The sequence below is a fragment of the Papio anubis genome, chromosome 6, assembly GCF_008728515.1.
Source record: "Papio anubis isolate 15944 chromosome 6, Panubis1.0, whole genome shotgun sequence".
Taxonomy (NCBI): Eukaryota; Metazoa; Chordata; class Mammalia; order Primates; family Cercopithecidae; genus Papio; species Papio anubis.
This window is the reverse complement of record NC_044981.1, coordinates 53,900,488-53,921,570: the sequence shown is the minus strand read 5'-3', so window position 1 is coordinate 53,921,570 and position 21,083 is coordinate 53,900,488. Positions and strand designations below refer to the sequence as shown.

At 34.0% G+C, this 21,083-nt stretch overlaps 1 protein-coding gene across 1 annotated transcript in view; it reads right to left on the bottom strand.

Moving 5' to 3' along the window:
- The window catches only part of GFRAL (GDNF family receptor alpha like), an 81,669-nt gene that overhangs the window by 40,974 nt on the left and 19,612 nt on the right, over positions 1-21,083 (bottom strand). Inside the window, exons 3-6 of the mRNA XM_021937485.2 lie at positions 19,151-19,285; positions 17,028-17,186; positions 5,712-5,765; positions 4,280-4,610 (exon numbers count right to left, since the gene is read on the bottom strand). Coding sequence (XP_021793177.2) covers positions 4,280-4,610; positions 5,712-5,765; positions 17,028-17,186; positions 19,151-19,285 — 679 coding nt within the window. The remainder of the gene's footprint in view (positions 1-4,279; positions 4,611-5,711; positions 5,766-17,027; positions 17,187-19,150; positions 19,286-21,083) is intronic.

Below are 21,083 nucleotides of genomic sequence, written 5' to 3'. Positions count from 1 at the left end.
GAGCAATTAGACAAGAGAAGGGGAAAAAAAGGCAGGGGGCAGGGGAGTATCCAAATTAGAAAGGTAGAAAAAGTATCCTTGTTTGCAGATTATATAATTTTATATTTGAAAAGACCCAAAGACTCCACCAAAGAACTCTTCGAACTGATCAACAAATTCAGTAAATTTGTAAGATATAAAATTAACATACAAAAATCAGTAGCATTTCTATATGCCAACAGCAAACAATCTGAAAAACAAATCTTCAAAGTAGTCCCATTTACGATAACTACAAATAAAATAAGACACTCGGAATATGTCTAAATGTCCAAAAAAGACTAAGCAAATTAATTAAGCTACATCCATGCAATGGCACACTCTATAGCTATTCAAACATTTAAGAATTTTCTTTTTTTAAATTTCTTTTAAGAAAAATGGGACAGATGTGCAGAAAGGGCAGGTTTATTACATAGGTATGCATGAGCCATGGTTGTTTGCTGCACCTATTGACTCGACCTCTAAGTTCCTTCCCCTCCCTGCCTACTCCCCAACAGACCCTGATGTGTGAATTTTCTTATATGCAATTATGGAAAGACCTTTAATCCACATTTAGGGAAAACTAACAAAAATAATATATAGAGAAGGACACCATATAGTGCCATCTGTTTTAAATCAATTAAATAAAAATACATGCATATTTTAAAGTATTTAGAATATTTTATAAGCAAATACCTTGTCATTACTTTTTTAAGTTAATATATAAAAATACAATGTATTATAATTTTCCATAAATACCCAGATTTTTGTGAAATTGGCAAGACATAATCTCACCTCCCAGAGGGTATCTGTACTAGAGAAAATTAATTGAGAAATGGCCCTTAAATTGTCCTCTTTGGCTTTTAAAAAATAAAGGAATTTCAAAACCCATCGTGAATTGAAAAATCTGGAACAGGGACAGAAACTGTATTTTAAAACTGAAGTGCCCTGTTTTGCCTATGTACAGGCTCTTCTGCAAAAAAGGTAAGTCTCATAAAGGGCTTAATATTCTCATTGAAGAAGTGGTTTTCCACTTGGAGATTTGTTTTTCATCTGAATTACATTAACAATAATTTAATATAAATGCTGGACATCTCCCTAAGGCAAAATTTCCTCAGGAAAATGATAGGATTTGTCTTTTCACATTGACTACTAATATTATATAACATTTCCATCACCTCTATAAAGTACTCATTAAGGGACTATTTGCACATAGTGAAAGGAAATTGAAGACACACAGTCCTTATGCTTGAACTAATCTAAAAAAGAAATTACACAAGAAGAAATATGTATATGTATATTACAATATAAAAATTACGTGTACAATATTCCAAAGTGAGAGGAAGGGAGATGACGTTTTTTGAGTGCTTATCCCACTCCAGACCCTACACCAAACATTTTGAGAAGGTGGTTAAACCCGGGAGTCCTTGTTGAGGAAAATCATCAACTCAGTGCCAGTCCATCTGAGAAGGTGTTGATACCAAGGGGAGGTTACTGTAAGAGTGTGTGCTTCAGAGTCTATCACAGGAAGTCTCAAGGACTGTAGCAGCAGAGCCATCACTTGCTATTAAAATATTTTCTTTGATGTGGATGCTCAGAAATACCATGCTTTGAAGGTTGAATGCTAATGGCTTCCAGATAATTAGATAGTACCTCTAAAGCCCTGGCACTGGAATTGGGCAAAGCTGGGAACCCACCTGTGAATAAATCTGATATTTTTATAGTGATTGTTATTGAAACAATGGTGTCCCCTGGCCCTGGCTGGTTAAAATATTATTAGGTTTCATCATTGATGTAGGAATGTGATAGTTAGAAAGGCACAATAGTAATAGTTTTAGTTCATTTGATGTGAGAAAAGTAGTGTGCTCAAACGTGTTTACCATATTTCATTGATTTCAGAAGATACCATAATTTATGTACAACAACAACAACAACAGCAAAAATCACCTGTGGGGACTTAAATTATGACAAATATCTTTGTCATTAACCTTAAAAAATTATTTCAAATATATCAGGGATGTTAAAATATGTAAAAAGAAATCGCATCTTAGAATCAATGAAATATAGTATTTCTCTAATAAGGATTTTTGAGATGATAAATGAGTTGGAAAACCTAAATTGCATTATAAAAAGTGTTTTGTCACTGCCTTTATTGTTCACTCAAGAAAAATAAATAATAAGCCTTAAAATAACTGACACATTTGCATGAAAAATTCTCAAATACTATTTTAAGAACTTTGATATCCTATGTGATAAGTTGACGAAATATGTCAATGCTCTAGAACTCTGCTTAGCTCTTTATCACTTATTTCACAGAATGTGTGCTATGGGGAAGCAGTTCTTTTTAACAAATATTTACAAGATCTGGAACTACTTTGCAAGTTACAGTGACTGAGAATAAGAGTAGACATAGTTAAAAAGCTAAAAAAAAGAATTTTACTAAGAATCTTCAGGAAGTTGGTATCATTACTTTTTTGTTTTTTTGCCAGTGGTTGAAACAAGGGGACAAATATGACAAATCACACACTAAGCCACCTACATGTCCGAAGTCCTAGGCAGTGTCCCTCAAGCCCTTATATGATATAGGACTGTTCACACCCACTCAATTAAATCTCTCATCTCGTCCCTATTTCTCTCCCCTTTGCACACTCTACCCTCACTGCTTTTCTAACATGCCACATACATGTTTTCCTAAGCTGGCTCGTCAGTTTGCTTAGTATCTCCTCTCTCAGTATCTACTGAGAGAGGCCCATTTTCTCACTTCAGCTATGGTAAAATGCTTCCTGTTGGGGCCACCCCATTTACCCTGCAACTCTTTCAGCCCATTCACAATCCCTTTTATTCTGTTCTTTTTTAATCTCCAGAGCACTCATTGCCTTAAAACAACATATACATTTTTAATTTAATATTTGTCTTCTCTCTGGACTATAAGATCCATAGGCATTTGTTTCTCTTATTCACCATTGCCTAGAGTAGTAGTAGGTGCTTGGTTACCCTTTGTTGAATTAATAAATAAATGAATAACATTACTCCCCCAAGAATCAAAGGTGTGAGGTTGGAAAGAGGAGAATGAATACATTTCTATGATCATGGCATACATGTGTGCTAGGGATGTCCAAATGCTATTTGTATACAGCATCCTTGACATAAGTAACTCCAAAAAAGACTCTATCTTAGATTTCATAGGGTGCTTTTCCAACAGGGACAAAATATTTTGTTAAATAAACAAGACTGCATCCAACCAGATAAGGACATAAACAAGTATACTCTTCCACTATCAGTCCTCTCAAGAGGACTCCGTGGCCATAAATAGAGTAGGACTTCAGCAGCTCAGAATGGCTATCTTACCTGACACCGTCTTGCTATCACTCATGATAAGCACCCAGCATCTGCTGCCAACAATTCTCCCAACATCGAAGACTCTTCCTTGCAAGATTGATGCACAGCCCAGATAAGACCAGAGGAATCTGTTTTTGTCACTCTTCCTGGACTCGTTCCTTAACCCTTTTTGCTATCCCTTTTCTCTTAATGTTAAATGTTACTTTGTTGTGGAATGTTTAACCTATAACCCTTATATATTGATTAAGTACACTATTATGTATGGTTTGCAATACTGACTGATTTGTGAAGTGGCTTCAGTCTGTGTACCCATGGCTCTGAAAACAAAGTGAATGAGAAGTACTAAGGAGAATTGCCTCCTTGGGAACTCCATGTAGCTCATGGCTTTTGGGACTGAACAGTATTAAAGCCTGACATTGTGAAAAGACATAAATGTGTGTAGACCTGGTTATCTCTGACCTTGCACCACTCATGTGAGTATTTAAGCTACCTTCTTCTTCCTGATCTCCAGCCTAAGACAGAAATAATTTATTTCAAAGTTTGAAGAGTCTCCTTGCCAAAATAATAAATTTGTAACAGCCTTATATAATTAAACAAAAAAAATTAAAAGGCTGATATATAAATCAGGTCTATTAACTCATTCATTAGACTAACTTGAATACATAATTTTTATAATACTATTTCATGGCTACCATATTTTGACATGCTGATTTTTTATTTCAAAAATCTATTCTGCATTTGAATTTCAAAGACGATACTGCACATGTACCACAGATTCAAAAAAATATGAATTGTCTGGCTTTATTTACACCATGTTGGATGATGGTGGGAACTCTAGCTAATGTAATGAGATCAAGTGTTAGGACTGGACTGTAACAAATAAGGTGCCGAAATAAGAAAGTAATGTATGAGTGTTTTTACCCACCTGCATAATTCATCATTTTGGCAGCTGCGAATTACATTGAGGCAAGTAGGGGGTGGAACCATGTTCAGTGCACATGGCTTGCTGTGAAGAGCTTCTTTGGACTGCTGACAAGGTATATCAGATTGAGAACAGTCACAAAAAGCCAACATCTGGGCAATGTTAAAAGGTATATTTTGATAGAAGAACCGTATGGCTGCTTGGCAGTGTTTCACATCACACGGATTTCCATTTGCTGAGCAAGCTTTAAGGTAAGAGGCCAACTGTGCATTACAGACCACATCCCCTACACATGCCTCTGCCACTTCCAAACAGGACCACATCCCTTTGAATCCTGAAAGCAATGATATGCCCAGGTCGTGGAAAAGTAAACACAAAGCTGTACATACAGAATCTGTAAAACACTGTGAGAAGTCTATGAGCAAAATACAATGATGTACCAATGTCCTATTTTTGGCAAACATTACATCTTTTAGAGTAAGTATGAATTTACTGAGACCTAAAGAGTAGACTTATTGGAATCATCTTTCATCTATACAGGATACACATTGTTATCTAGAGTGATGGGAAGTGTGCAGGGCCAAAATTGAACTGAAGGAAAAATCTCCCATTCCAGGGTTTTCAAATGCAAACAATAAATCTTCAGAAATTGCATTTGAACTATATAGCTTATGGTTAGCTCATTGGCTCAAGGCAATATGATTCTTCTTCTGCTTCACGTTTTTGTGAGGGGAATCTTGAATAAAGGTTCCACATAGTTATTCTAGCATACATAAATGTTTATATTCCTACAGAAACACAATTACACACAAAAACAGTTGGTGCCAAATAACTTATATGATCACAAATATCCATGAAATGTAATCAATATCTACTATTTGGGTTTTTGTTTGTTTCATTTTTGAGACAGGGTCTTGCTGTATAGCGGCGTGATCCCAGCTCACTGCCACCTCCATCTCCTGGGCTCAAGTGATTCTCCTGCCTCAGTCTCCCAATGAGCTGGGATCACAGCCACATGCCCCCATGCCCAGCTAAGTTTTGATTTTTGTTTTTGTTTTGTTTTTGCAAAGACAGGGTTTTGCCATGTTGTCCAGGCCGGTCTCAAACTCCTGGGCTCAAACGATCCACCTACCTCAATCTCCCAAAGTGCTGGGACTACAGGTGTGAGCCACTGTGCCCAACCTGGTATTTGGTTTTAATTATTAAATATTTTTCAGCACATGTATACATTGATAACGGAGGGGCAAAGTAGTTGCTTCGATGGATCACTAGTAAAAGAAATGAAATGACTTGGTTGCATTTTATTATATTAGAACTGTTAAACAACGTAATTTATTTTGTATTGGCCTATCTTTAGGAAGCCTGGTAACTACCTTTTAAATTATATTATCAGGTATTTGCAATGCAGATCAAAATCATAACTTATCAACATTACCATGATGGGAATGTGTAGTTAGATTCCATTTGAATTTATCCTCTTTCATGTTATCTAGAAGGAAAACAAAGAAACTATTTCATTATTGAACAATTTTCTGAATTTCCTAGGAATATGTGAGCCACATTTATAAATGAGTAAAGTCCACATATATTCAAGCAAAAGTACATACAACGTTATGTAACATGCATTTAGCCTTTGATATTCAAAATTAGTGTGGTATAGATGAAGAAAATAAGCCTCTGAAATACCATTCAAGTGAGCTCAACAGCCCTGCTTTGAGGATTCAGTTACTTGAAGACTTAAATAAATGCTAGTGACTAGACTGCATGCATGGAGTAAACAAACACTGGGCGTTGACTAGAGGGGGCAAAAAAGAAAAAACAGAAGGAATATTTTCTGAACACCACCTCCCACCACAGTCCAGTATAGAAACCCTTCTCAGTAGGGTCTTCATTAATTTGAAATGCAATTTTAAACCCAGTTTCACCTCTGATTATCTTATCCTCCACGAGTTCTTAGAAATTATAATTATAGTATTGAAAAATCTCATTAATGAAAATGAATGTTCAGCTGATTCCAAAATCTTTAAAGGAACATTGGTTGGTTCCCTACTATGTACCAGGTGACAAACTGAGGATGTAATTCTGCAGTCCCTGTCATCGAGCATCCCACAGCCTAGAAGGAAATACAGACATACAAAACAAAGCCAAAAGTAACTAAAAGGAGCACTAATGTATCCATAACGTGGCAGGGGAATCAGATGATAGGATTTTCATTTTGAAATGAAAATTATTATTTTTTCATTGGATATTAAGATACTAACTTTTGTTATGGCATTAATGCCCCTTCATGATTCAGTATGTCCTAATCTGAGCTGTTTGTTCATATTTCCTGCCTTCTAGTCTAGTGCATATATAAGATGGTACTATCGCAGGAAGCTTACTTCTACCCTCAGGTGTGTCACGGCCTTCCAGACTCCTTATATTGTCCAAGCTATTCTCACTGTGCATGGTTTTCGTTTTCTTAATTGATCAAGTTTCAGCTTGAGAACCACTCTTCTTCTTGATCCCACCCATCATCCCACCTCTCTGAGGAAGATCTGGAGGTTCCAACTTCTGTGCTACTATTCCATATCTAATAAAATCCCAATAAACAGATCCCAGGGAGTCATATAATTTTTGTAACAGGTACAAAAGTCTAGGCTAGACATTCTTTTACGGATTAACACCTCTGCATTGGGACTGATTGGTAAGGCTGTGCCACTGACAAAAATATATTCAAGAAACTGCTGTGTAGACATAAACAAACAGCAGCTTCACTAACTGTTATTAACTGAATGTTTTTCCCATTACCTCTAAATTTATATTTTGGAGCCGTAATCTCCCTGTGCAGTTGTGGAGTGATGGTGTCTTTAGGTTAAATGAGGTCATAAGAGTGCGGCCCTTATCAAATAGGATTAGTGTCCATATCAGAAGACTTCAGGGAGGTAGCTGTCTATCTCCCCTGGAGCACTCACTGAGGAAAGGTCCTGAGAACACAGGGAGAGGGTGGCTGGCTATCTACAAGCTAGTAAAAGAGGACTCCTAGACAGGAACAGATCCTAGGGACTTTTATCTGAGATTTTTCATACTCCAGAACTGGGGAAAATACAATTTTTGCTTTTTAAGCCACCCAGCCTGTACTATTTTGTTACGGCAGCCAGAGCAGTCTAATTTACTTACCAGATGAGTACTTGTTATCAACACAACAAAACAGTTATTTTTAGTGTCTGAAAATAAAGTGCTTCTTAGAAGGTATTATAATACTTACACATTAAATGCTAATTTTATATGAAATTAACGTTTATACATTAAATATAAAGCTAGCATTTACACACACACACACACACACACACACATTTTTTCCCAGAGGGTATTTTAAACAGTGGCTTTTACTGAAAGAGGAGTTGAAGGTCAATATGTTTTAGAAACAAATAAAAGTATTCACTAACAAGACCTACATGTGAGTTATAAAATCCTATACAATTCATCAGAAAATACCCAACAATCCCTAAAATATGCTAATATCTAATATTAGAATCAGAAGTACTTCCATGTATCTTCTTTTTCTTAACATGATAGTATCAGAAACTAAACTCTTGTAAATATTTTGATTTATATTTTATAATCTGATAAACATGCTTACAATAAACTAGTAGACAAACATGTTTCTATAAAATGACTAGTTGAATTAAATGCAACCGATATTTCTTTTTTAGGGAGTATGTGGCAACATTTAAAGCAAAAGCAAAAGCAAAAGCAAAAGAAGATCCTCAGAGGAGACTGAGAAGAATCATCCATGGAAGCAAGAAGAAAAACAGAAGAATGTAATATCTGGGAGCCTAGCTTTTCTCTAGCTTCATTTCCCTGTAGCTCTTGCTAATGAATGCTGCCCATTTCCCATATAGAACATACCACGATATCATTAGAATGTGTTTATATCTACTTTGCTAGCTTTATAGCTTCCAAAATATTAATTACTCATCCTTATAAAACATTTATCCTTCTTTGAATTTTATGCTATCTGGTTGTGCCTCCCTCTTTTCTCTTGTCAAATATTAACCTCAAAGTCTTGCCCTGATATTCAGCATTGACTCAGGTACTGTCTCAATATTCTCCTCTACCTCAGATCTTGTCATTGTGCTAAGTTACCTCTATGCCTTTTGGAAAATGAACCATCTTCCACCCTTAATTCACAATTCCTTAACTATTGCCCTTATGACCTTCACTGACACCCCAACTACGCCACACCAATGATCAACTTCTAGACCTGACATTGACATGAAGTTCTCTCTCTTTCAATTGCAAATATTAATTATCTTACTGGCTTCCAAAGCTTCACATTCTTGATTACTTCAAGTGCATATATACCTCCGGAACTTTCATCTTTTTATTCACTCCCAATCTTAGCATCATCTCCTGGATTCACAGACTCTTTCCAGCCTAGATCACTCACCCTAATAAAGGAACAGTTTCTTGTTACTGTCATTCCGTCCTTACTTCTTTTACTTTCTAGTGATTCTCTATAAAACTCCAACCCTATAAAATTTTGCTGTGTGGCTTTTCTGCTCATTTATACTGTTTTTTTTTTTTTTTTTTTCTCACAGAAAAGTCACACTACCATCCTAACTAGTATCACAACAAATTAAAAAAATAATTACCAGCAATTTTTCTTCTAATGTGTACAATTTCAGATGTCACCAGACATTATGCATTTACATCAAGCTGCATATCCTACCATTTCCTTCATCATTCTCATAAGATGACCTTGACTCTCATGTTAGCAGAGGCTTCAACTGGGAATCCCTTTATGCTGGAGGACAATGCTGGGAAAATGGCATGTGGGATCCATGAGATCAGGGACTATATATTATCATCTTACATTTCTACTCAATATTATTCAATAAACATACTTGAATAAATATTGAATATTATTCACCATTTAACCCTGCATAATCAATTGTATCACCCTTTCTAAATCATTCCCATTCTCATACAGAACTTTTTTTTCCATCTTCTGGGGAAAAAAGCCCTCTTTTTACCTCACTTATTTATCCAAGCACTGCCCTATTTCCTGTCTTCCTTAACAACAATCTTTCAAAGTGCAGTCCGTATTTTCTGGCTCCAATTTCTCTCTTCCTATCCCCTTATGTACTCTCCAAACTCCACCTCTAATCCTGCCATTGTGCTTACCATGCCACAGATACTGTTCTTATCCACTTCATAACCTCCATATTGGCAAATGCAATAGCTGATTTCTGATTCTGAAGTCTCTACCAAATCATTTGATCTTCTTAAACTTTCACCCTTCCTTGAAACTCTTTCTTCGTTTTTCTTTTGGATGCAATACTTTCCTAATTTGCTCTTTCTGGCAGCTCCTTATCGTTTTTCATTGCTGATTCCTTCCTCTTCTCTCACACTAGTAAATGTTGAAGTATCTCATAGACTAGTCCATGGACCTCATTCATTTCCTCTTTTATTGACCCACTGGTAACAAAATATATCCAGAATCTGTTATCATCTCACCCTGCTACCACTCTGGTCCAAGACACCATTAATTTCATTGTTAATCTCAACATAAAACAAGGTCCTGATTGAATTCATCTTAGTCGTCAAGGAAGGCTGGAACCTCATTCATTTGAGCATCCTGTATACAAATTTCTTCAAACATTCCCAAATGCAGTCTACTTTAGAGGAATCACTGCATTAACAATTCCACAAAGCAATTTCTTTCAGGCTTTTTCTTAATACTGCACACATTTGGCCTTCATCAAGGGTCTTTGATTGTTCTGTTTCTCTCTCACAAATTTTCCTAATATTCTCTTACAACAAAGTAAAATGTTCAGATTCCTGACAGACATGTGCGGCTATTGCAGTCACTCTTTACTTCAGCTATTAATGGTGTATCTTTCTTATGGAACTATTGTGTGATATTTGTGAAGTCAAATCTGATTCTCCTACAAATAGAGTAAGGATGACTAAAAATTAAATAAATGAATTTACTTATGATTTTTAATATGTTTTCAAAAGTGTACAGACATATTTTTATAAATATTCCAATATCTGTTATTTTTCAAAAACCATTTAAAGTTATTTCAAGAGAGCTATTACAAATGATCTTGCATTTTTAAAAACTGACATGTAAAAAAAACACTACAGTTTATAGAACCACATGTTAATGTTCAATTTCTTTTAGTGATATTTTTCTTCATCACTTTTGCTTTTTCATTTCATTTGATGATGTTTTTTATATATTCTCCAGAGTTTACACATAAATATTTCATGAATGGACACATGATTTAGATGCTCAAAATATGTTTAATTAATGAAAAACACTGACATTGTGTATTTACTAATCATTTGCTAAGTGTCAGGCATTATGCTAGGTGCTTTAGCATATTTTTAAAAAGAAATAACAAAACTGATTTTCTTGAGAATAGAAAAGTGCATGTCTGTGTACTCTGGAGAATATTTTGGGAATGCAAAGCAGGGAGAGAAAATCATTTTATTGAAGTGATGATTAGAAGGTTTGTGGAGGATGCTGCAGTTGACATAGAGAGAATGCTAAGATTTAAATTATCATGTTCTTTCTCATATTTATATTATTTTCTTTATAATTCTTTATCATGAATTATAACAAATCAGCTGAATGCGTTCTGTAAACATAAAAACCATGTCAGGTCCGGGAATATTTAGGCCTTCTCCTTTAGGTCGTGTCCATATGAAACGTTCATTGTGTACAAGGTTTTTGTATGACTGATTCATCAATATTTCCACATAGCAGTATTTAATAAATTTCTACTGTGGGAAAAATAGGTTTGGTATGTAAACTGATTTCAATTTAACTGCTCTAAATATATATAGTTCTGTTGATATACAATATTTTGTCAAAATTTGATATGCTAAAAGTAGCTATTAAGGCTGTTAAGTTCAGATGTTTCAGATGTCTTACCATCTTGAAAAACTCAATATATATTTTAATAAGCATTTCAGCATGCTCACATTTCAGCCTACTTAATGTAAAACTAGTAACGTCTACTAATTAGCAATTTAATGCCATTATCAGGCCCTATCTTATTTGACTTTTCAGCATTTTGACAATTTTCTTCATGTACTCTCTTTCATTGACTTCAAAAATTCCACTCTGTAGCTTCTTTTCCTGTATTTAAAAACCTTCTTTTTGATTTCTTCAACTAGATTATAAAATTCTTCTGAAAATATCTTTCTCTTCTCTTTGCGTTTTTCCCAGGCAGTCTAACTCTCCTTTATGTTTTTTATCTACTTATAAACCTCTGTATCTCTGTTTTAGATTTCTCTCCTCAAGATCTCTGCTTCCCAATGCCAGCTTGATGAGACATGCTCCTTTACATTTTCAGACTATTTTTTTTATCATTGCAAACTTAGGAAAAATAATACCAACATTCCTAACCCGAATATTCTAAAGCATACCTCAGATGAAATGTTCGTCCCCAGTCCTGTACAATTTTTCATTTACTGGCTCAATGTACAGTAATCCCCTTGTTCCAAGCCAGCCACCTGGAGATTATGCTTAATACATTTTAAACTCCTTATATCCAACTGGTCACCAATTCCTATTGATTATTATTCATAAATAGGCCTTAAGTATATATTTTATTATAATTCTCAGGACCAGTGCCTTAGTTAGGCATGCATTACTTCTCTCTCAAATTATTTTGATGGCTTTTTAACTGATATTCTTGACCTGCATCTTTCTCTGCCCCCCATTCCATCCTCTCTAAGTTACTGCCTGTGATATCTTATGAGAAACTGATGGTACATTCCTCTATTTAAAATATGTAATAGCTCCTCATAACAACGGTTTAAAGTCTAATCTCTTTAGAAAGTTATGTAAGCTCAGCTTTCCTCCTTTTCATAAATATCTGGTTTCTTTCCAGTGTTATGAAATACTTTTCCATTCTATTATCCAGCTTAACAAGGGAATTCTTGCTCCCCAAATGCTCCCCACTTCATTCTATTTCTTCTGCTTAAAACATCCATTTTGTTTTGCCTCCCTAATGAAACCAACTTACCCTAAAAGGCCGAAGTCTGACAATTCTGTGAAGTCTTCTGAGTCACCATTGTTTTTTACTCTATGGCTTCTAGTACTTTGTCTGTGCATGTGTGTATGTGTGTATCCTTATTATGTGTATAGCATGTATCACATTGTACAGGTGGTATTTGGCAATTATTATTTTAATTAAGAATTGAGATAATACAAAATATGTTATGTGATGATACTGAAATGAAACTAGAAATCAATAATGAAGATATCTGAGAAATCTCAGATATTAGGAAATTAAACAACCTTCTGTCTGGGCGCAGTGGCTCATGCCTGTTATCCCAGCACTTTGGAAGGCCGATGCTGGCAGATCACCTGAGGTCAGGAGTTCAAGACCAGCCTGGACAACATGGCAAAACCATGTCTCTACTAAACATACAAATATCAGCCAGGTGTGGTGGCATGTATCTGTAATCCCAGCTACTCAGGGGGCTGAGGCAGTGGAATAGGTTGAACATAGGGGAAGGAGGTTGCAGTGAGCTGAGATTACTCCACTGCACTCCAGCCTGGGTGACAGAGAGAGACTCTGCCTCAAAATACTATAATAATAATAATAAAATAAATCATAACAAAGAGGAAGTCACAAAGGAAAGGAGAAAATATTTTGACATAAATATAAATTAAAACAACGTATCAAAATGTGTGGCTATAGCTGAATCAGTACTTGGAAGGAAATTCATAGTATTAAATGCTTATATGAGGAAAGAATAAAATCTCAAATCAGTGGTTCAAGGTTTTATGTTAGGAAGCAAGAAAATGGGAAACACCTTAAAATCAAATCAGACATACACATAAAGAAACAATGAATAGTAAAACTGAAAGGACACGAATTATACAAATTATCGATATCTAAACATAAAAAGGATATCACTGCAACTACTACAGACATTAAAAAGGGCAATTAGGAAATACTAGGAGCAACTTTGTAGAGAGATAGAAACCAAAAAGAAACAGTAAACTGAAAACTTTAAGGATAAAAATCCAACATAAATTCAGCAAATGGAAGATACAAACTACCAAAGGTCTCTCATGAAGAAATAGATAACAAGAATAGTCTTACAACAAGTTAACACATTGAATTTATATTTTCAAACCTTTTTAATGAAGCATGGCCCAGATATCTTTACTGGTTAATGAAATCAATCATTTAAGGAAGGAATAACATCAATTATTTTTGTGCTTTTCCAGAATATTGGAGAGGAGGAAATACTTCCCAATTGATTTTACAAGGCCAGCATAACTTAGATACCAAACCAGACAAAGACATTATAAGAAAACAAATCAACATGCCAATATACTTTATGAACATAGTTTTTTTAAACAAAATGTTAGCAGTTGAATCCAGAAATACAAAAATAATAATATACCATGATTGAATAGAATTTAGCCTTGAAATGAAGGGCTGGAACAACAGTAAAAAATCAAATAATGAATTTTGTCATATAAAAAACTAAAGGAAAAAAATGTGATCAGGCTTGGCAGGACATGAGGGAGGAGAAATGGAGAGAAGTTGGTTAATGGGTACAAATATACATTAACATAGAAGGAATAATTTCTAGTACTTGATAGTACAGTAGGGAGACTACAGTTAACACTAATTTACTATATATTTTAAAATAGCCAGAAAAATTGGAGTACCCCCAACAAAAAGAAAAGATAAATGTTTGAAGTAATTAATAGTAATAGAGGCAAAAAAAATTTGCAGAATTCAGCATTCATTTATTTTTATGCATTTATGATTTTAAAAATGAAGAAAACCAGAAATATAAAGGAATTTCCTCCACTTGATAAAGAGAACCTGGAAAGAACACACACACAAACACACTCTTCATGGTAAAAAACTGAATGACTTTCTCCTAAGACAGGTGAAAAGGCAAGATGTCCACTTTCAACAATTCTATTGACTATTATATTGAAAGCTCTAGTTAGGGTAATAAAGCAGGGAAAAATGAATGAAAGACTACAGATTGGAAAGGGGAAGATGAAACTCTATTACAGATGACAAGACTACTTATAAAGAATTTCCTGCAGATTCTACAAATAAAAGATAGAATAATTGCATTTAACAAGTCATAGGCTATAAGTTCCATACAGAAAAATCAATTGTATTTCTACATAATCACTATAATCAATAGAAAGTTAAGATGTAAAACAAATTACCATTTACAACAGCACCAAAAGCTGAAGTGTGTTTGTAGAAGCCTAAAAAGTTGTGCAAGAACTATATACTGAAAACCATCAAATATTGATGAACTAAATCAATGAACTTATAAATAAATGAATAAATATATTGTGTTAATAAACCTGAACACTTGACATAGTAAATTGGTTTATAATTTCAAGGTAAGTCCAGTCAAAATGTCAGCAGGATTCTTTGCAGACATTGACAAGCTGATTCTAAAATTTTTATGGGAAGACAAAGAAGTGGTCCAGCCCGGTGGCTCACACCTGTCATTCCAACACTTTTGGAAGCTGAGGCAGGCAGATCAATTGAGCCCAGAAGTTGGGAGACGACCCTGGTCAACATGGCGAAAACCTGTTTCTCCTAAAAATACAAAAATTAGCTGGTGTGGTGGCATATGCCTGTAATCCCAACTACTTGGGAAGCTTTGGCAGGAGAATCGCTTGAACCCAGGAGGTAGAGGCTGCACTGAGTCAAGACTGGGTCACTGTGCTCCAGCCTGGGTGGCAGAACAAGACGCTGTTTCAAAAACAGCAACTACAGCAACAACTAAAATTAAATTAAATTAAATTAAAGACAAAGAGCTAGAATAGCCAAAATTATTTTTAAAATAACAGTTAAAGGAATCATACTACTTGATTTCAAGACTTTCTGTGAAGCTATAGTAAGACTGTAGAATATTTGCAAAAGTACAGAATTAACTCAATGAAAAAGAATAGAAAGTCTAGAAATAGAGCCATTAATATGTGGCCAAATGACTTTTGAGGAAAGTAAAATTGATATTATTTTCCACATATGTGGGTGGAACAATTAGATATTTGCATGGAAGAAAATCTGACTTATATCTTGTACTGTATACAAAAATTAACTCATAATATAACATAGGCCTAAATATAAAACCTAAAACTACATCATTTCTAGATTATATGAGAAAATCTTTGTTAATGTGAATTAAATATCTATTAGATGAAACATCAAAAGTATGATCTATGAAAGAAAAGATGATAAACTGAATTTCACCAAAATTTTTTAAATTCTGTTTTTTTTAAGACACTCTTAAATGACAAGACTAAAAAAAATACAAAACACATATTCTGATAAAAAAATATCTATTCATACAGAAACAGCTCTCAAAACTCAATAAACAAACACCAATTTAAAAATGGGCAAAAGTTTGAAGAAATACTTTACCAAATAAGATAGATAGATGGCACACAGCACATCAAAATATGCTCCACATTATAATTAAGTGCAAATTAAAACCACAATGTGGTATCACTAAATATATATTAGAATGGCAAAAAAAAATATGTGCTGCTGGGAATATGAAGCAGCTGGAACTTTTATACATTGATGGTTACACTAAATCTGAATTACAGTTTAGAAGCTTTTTGTAACGTTAAGCGTGTACTTATCATATGACCCCACAATTTCATAAGTGAAATAAAACTTATGTTTGTCTGAATCTTGTATGTGAATATTTATAGCAGCCTTATTTTTAATCACTGAAAACCTGGAAATAATGCAATTTACTTTCAATAATGAATGGATAACCAATCTATTATACACTCATACAATGAAATACTACTCATCAAGAAAAATAAACTTACACATGATAAAAATTAATCTCTAATGTATTATGTTAAATAAAATAAACTGAATTAAAATGGCTACATGTTATATAACTTCATTTGTTGATATTCGGGAAAACGCAAAATCATGGAACAGAAATTTGTTCAATGAGCCCACCATGGATGATTGAATGGGTTGGACGATGAGACCATTCCATGTAGATGAGAGGTAACTCTACCTCTTATAAAGTGAGAGAAGGTTGATTGTGAAAGAAGAATTGAGGACTCTGTGATAACAGGTGCATTCCTCTGTTGATTACTTTTCGGAGTATATAGGGACATTAAAGACTGGACACTGTTCACTTTAGAACTGCTTGATCTTGCACATCTCTTGGAATGTCTTTGTTGTACCCTTAAAGGTACATGCAGGCTAGCTGATCACCACTACTCCAGTGTATTAGCCTGATTAAATGTCCCTATGCAAAAGCAAGTACAACTCTAGCAATTAGTTACATTTTTATTTCTCCCAGGAGACTTGGAGTTCCTTAACAAAAAAGATAATGTATTATTTGTCTTCTATCATCTAGGTGTTATGCAAAGCCACAATAAACTTCACAAATATATGAATTGAGTGAGTGAATCTATAATTCTAATGACTCGAATGAAGCTTAGAATTTTGGTTAGCAATGAAAGAAATACGTCATGCACTTGCTGAGGTCTATGGTTCACAGAACCCCAAGGTACATCAAGAACTGTATCAAAACACCTCATGTACCCTTCAAATATATACACCTACTATGTACCAACAAAATTTAAAAAATAATAAAGCTCTGAAAATAATTAATCAAATTACAAAAAAATTAATCAGATTACATAGATGTGGTTAATTTTGAAATTTTTGCTTTTTTATGACTATAAACATTTCTTATAATAAAATATTACCTGATTTATTGACACATTCTTTTCCAAGCAGTTTGTTCACAGTACAATAGAAGTCATCAGTGCAAAGACACTCTTTAAATCGGAAATTGCTTTCCACTAAGTACTGGATACTCAGGTTACAGTATGATGAATTCTTCATCTTGCAGGGGTCACCTGGATCTCACAATCAAACACATAACACTATAGATACAAATCTTATTATAATTTTGGACTCTTCCTCCCCAAAGGACTTTTAACATATTAATCTGAATAATTAATTAATATGGTAAGATTATCTGGGGTTGCTGCAGGAGGCCCATATAAGTGACTTTTTAAAAAAAAACATGTATTTTCATTGAATATTTTCCATAATGTACTTTCTATATTAAAACTTGCTGCATTTCAAAATAGCTTTTTCCTACTTAGAACATCATTTCTTGCTTTTCAGTAAAAATAAGGCTACTTTTACACGAGGTGACCAGAATGCTCTCTAATCTTAAGTGTTTTATCAGCTTATCTATTTTATTAGCTATTTTGTCATAATCTGATCTTTCATTTTCATGTCATTGTAAGACTATAGTAAGAGGAGTGCAGGCGGCTTTAAATTTATCATTAAAAATTATGTGGTCCTGGCACATAGCACTCAACAAATATTATTGAATAAGTCTTTCATAATTACCAATATTTCTTTTTCTGCATTAATTTAAAAATATATATTCCTCTACCTGAACATTTTCTTTTAATTATTCTGAATAAAAATACTTGAGTTTATTTCATTTGTACATTTGAGAATATGTATATTTCAGCTTCATACATAAAATAATTATGCAAATATTATTGCAATTTACTGCAAATGATTTGCTATTTGTAAACTGAAATTAATAAATAAGTTACTATTTGTGACACCTAAATATAATATTTTGACAGCATATTTTAAATTGCCTTATAAAATGCAGCAAGAAGTTTAATCATCAAAATAAATAGATTATACAATGTTCTACTGTATAAATTGACTATGTTCTACTATAGAGTTTATTCTATTTACTTTTAGTGAAAGGAGTCTTACTATAATGCTCTCATTCAATGCTTATTTAGCTACTTGAATATTCAAAATATATATATTTTTTCTTTTTAAGGAAATACAGGCCGGGCACAGTGGCGCACACCTGTAATCCCAGCACTCTGGGAGGCCGAGGCGGGCAGATCACGAGGCCAAGAAATTGAGACCATCCTGGCCAAGATGGTAAAACCCTGTCTCTACTAAAAATACAAAAATTACTATGTGGTGGCGTGCACCTATAGTCCCAGCTACTCTGGAGGCTGAGGCAGGAAAAAGAATTGTTTGAACCTGAGAGGCGGAGGTTGCAATGAGCCAAGCTCCAGCCTGGCAACTGAGCTATACTCTGTCTGAAAAAAAAAAAAAGAAGAAAGAAAAACAAAAGAAAAAAAGAAAATAGCAGTCACTCTCCAATATTCACATTCTCAACTCTTGAACCTCCCCACAAATGTTTGGAAGGTAGCAGCATCAGCCAGGATGGTCTCATCTCCTGACTTTCGTGATCCGGGCCTGCCTCGCCTCCCAAAGTGCTGGTGGCTTGAGCCACCGCTCGCCATTATTCTCAACTCTTGAACCTCCTCACAAATGTTTGGAAGGTAGCACAAGCTAAAAACAAAATCTGAGGCTTACATTTCTGTTCTTGACAATTTACCATTGTATTGCCGGAAGAATATAAATACATTTATTATACATGGACAAATACACACCATATAAATAAATCTATTTTTCATTTTATCATTGACATATATAATCAAAATAACCTTTTATTTGAAAAAAATACTGCCATGGTTCTGAGAAGAATGCGTAAAATTGTAGCATTATACATGGCGTGAAAGGTAAGAAAATAATCTGAAATCTTGAATAATGCTGCCCTCAGCAATCAGTAATTAAAGCACTTTAGTAATTAAGAAAATCCTTTTATAATTAAATTTGCTAATACATGATTAAAAGTGAATCGATTGGAGGTCAAGACTGAGTAAGATACTTAGGGAAAAACTTAGTTCTTAGGATAATGACGAAATATCAAATCCTATTTTTATCTTAGTAAAAATAAATCATTTAAGTGTATTCTTAGCAACTTGTTTACCTGAATCATTGCAGGCATCTTCCATTATTCTCCAAGCATGTTTACATCCATTTGCATCATGTAGGCATTGCTCTCTTAAATATGTGCAATTATTGGTTTGGGAAGTGTATTCATTTTCCAAGCTTAGCCCCAAAGCTTGAATAACAACAACAACAAAAACAAGTTTGTAATATAAGTTTGGCATCCATTTTCTTCAAATATAAGTTATTCATGATAAGGAGCAGAATTATGGAAAACAACATGTAGTGAAATTATTGATGGTGGGAATAACCTTAACCTCCTCTCTAGCTGTAGATCTATACTTCTTTCTATAGATTCTTAAATGAATTACTTTAAATTTGCTCATTTTGACTTCTCATCATCTATTCTTCAATTATAAATTATTTTTATTACTATTGTTCCATTAAAACTGCTCTTAAAAATGTCTCCACCCCTTTAAAGTCTAACTTAATGGTTTTAAAATTTATCTCGCCATTGAGCATTTTGTTGACTTTTTGTTTTTGAAACTTTTCCTTTGCCAGTCCTCCCTTCTTGTTCTCTTGATATTTATCCACTTTGTATTTTCTGACCACAGCTAAAATTCTTCCCAGGATCATTTTACTTTTCTAGTAAAGTATAATTTTAGCTTAGGTTCTCTTCTCAGACCTCTTCTATTTTCATTTTATACATTCTCTGCAGAAAATTCCATGTACTCTTATGGTTTGAACTAAAGTCTGATGATTCTCAAATGTATAATTCAATCTCAGTATTTCCAGTGTTCCAGTCATAGATACGTAATTGTTGTCTCTACCTGAATGTTTCAGAAACACTTTCACAGGGTCTTCATCACCATTGTTCCACTGTGGTCCACTCTACTTCATCCATAATGCCACAATTAACATAAGCACCAAAACTAGAAATCTTGGTTTTGTGGTGGACTATTTTCCATCCTCAACTTCACTCTCCCATATTCATTCTTGCTAAATTTGTTGACTTTCACTTTGAGCATTTGTTTAACTTATTAGTCAGTCTACCTCCAGTTTGAATCTTATTCAGAACCTTATTCAGATAGGCTCTGTATAACTCCTAATCTACCTAATGCACTATTCTAGTCTTGCCATTTTTCTGTTTATATCCTTTAAATGATTTCTCATATCAGAGCTCTCATATTCCTCACCATGTGCAATCTGGAAGACCTCAAGCATTTATCATTTCCCAAATGATCCATGTTGTCTTACACCTCTGTGTACATACTGTCTGGTTCCTGATGATCATTTTCTTTCTTTTTCTTCTGGAATAACCCTTTTTGTTGTTTAAAACTGAACACAATTATTAGCTATTTTCTGGAAACTTTACTTGAATTCTATCCTCCCCTTTTTCCACACCCAAAATGAATTTGACATCTTTCATCCACTTACTAGAACTGTAGGGATCCCCCAATTACAGAATTTACTGTTCCGTAGTGTATATATTCATGTGCTTGTTTCCACCACTGGATTGTACAGCTTCACCCACAGACATTAAGGATAATTTACAACTGTATTTTGTCATCAAACACAATTATGCAGTATAGGTATTCAATAAATGAATACTGACGTATACCCAACTTATTAGTTGTTTATATATAAGATATGTATAAATAACTGATAACATCTAAAAAAAATAATACCTTCCAGATATTTACAAGTTACTTTTGCTAGAGGAGAAATACAGCAAATTTTCCAAAAACAATCAAGAAAATAGCAATGTTAATTTAATGTGTTACACAAGTTAGTCAAATTGATTCTGCAAACATATGAACTGACACTAGCCAAATCAATTAATAGAAAAAAAATGGGGATTGCAGTTGTGTTACAGAGACAGTTACAGTAACTGTCATCAAGAGAGTCAAGCTATAACTAAATAAGAGTGAAATTATTTGAATTTTTAAACGCTGTTGTTAATCATGAATCAC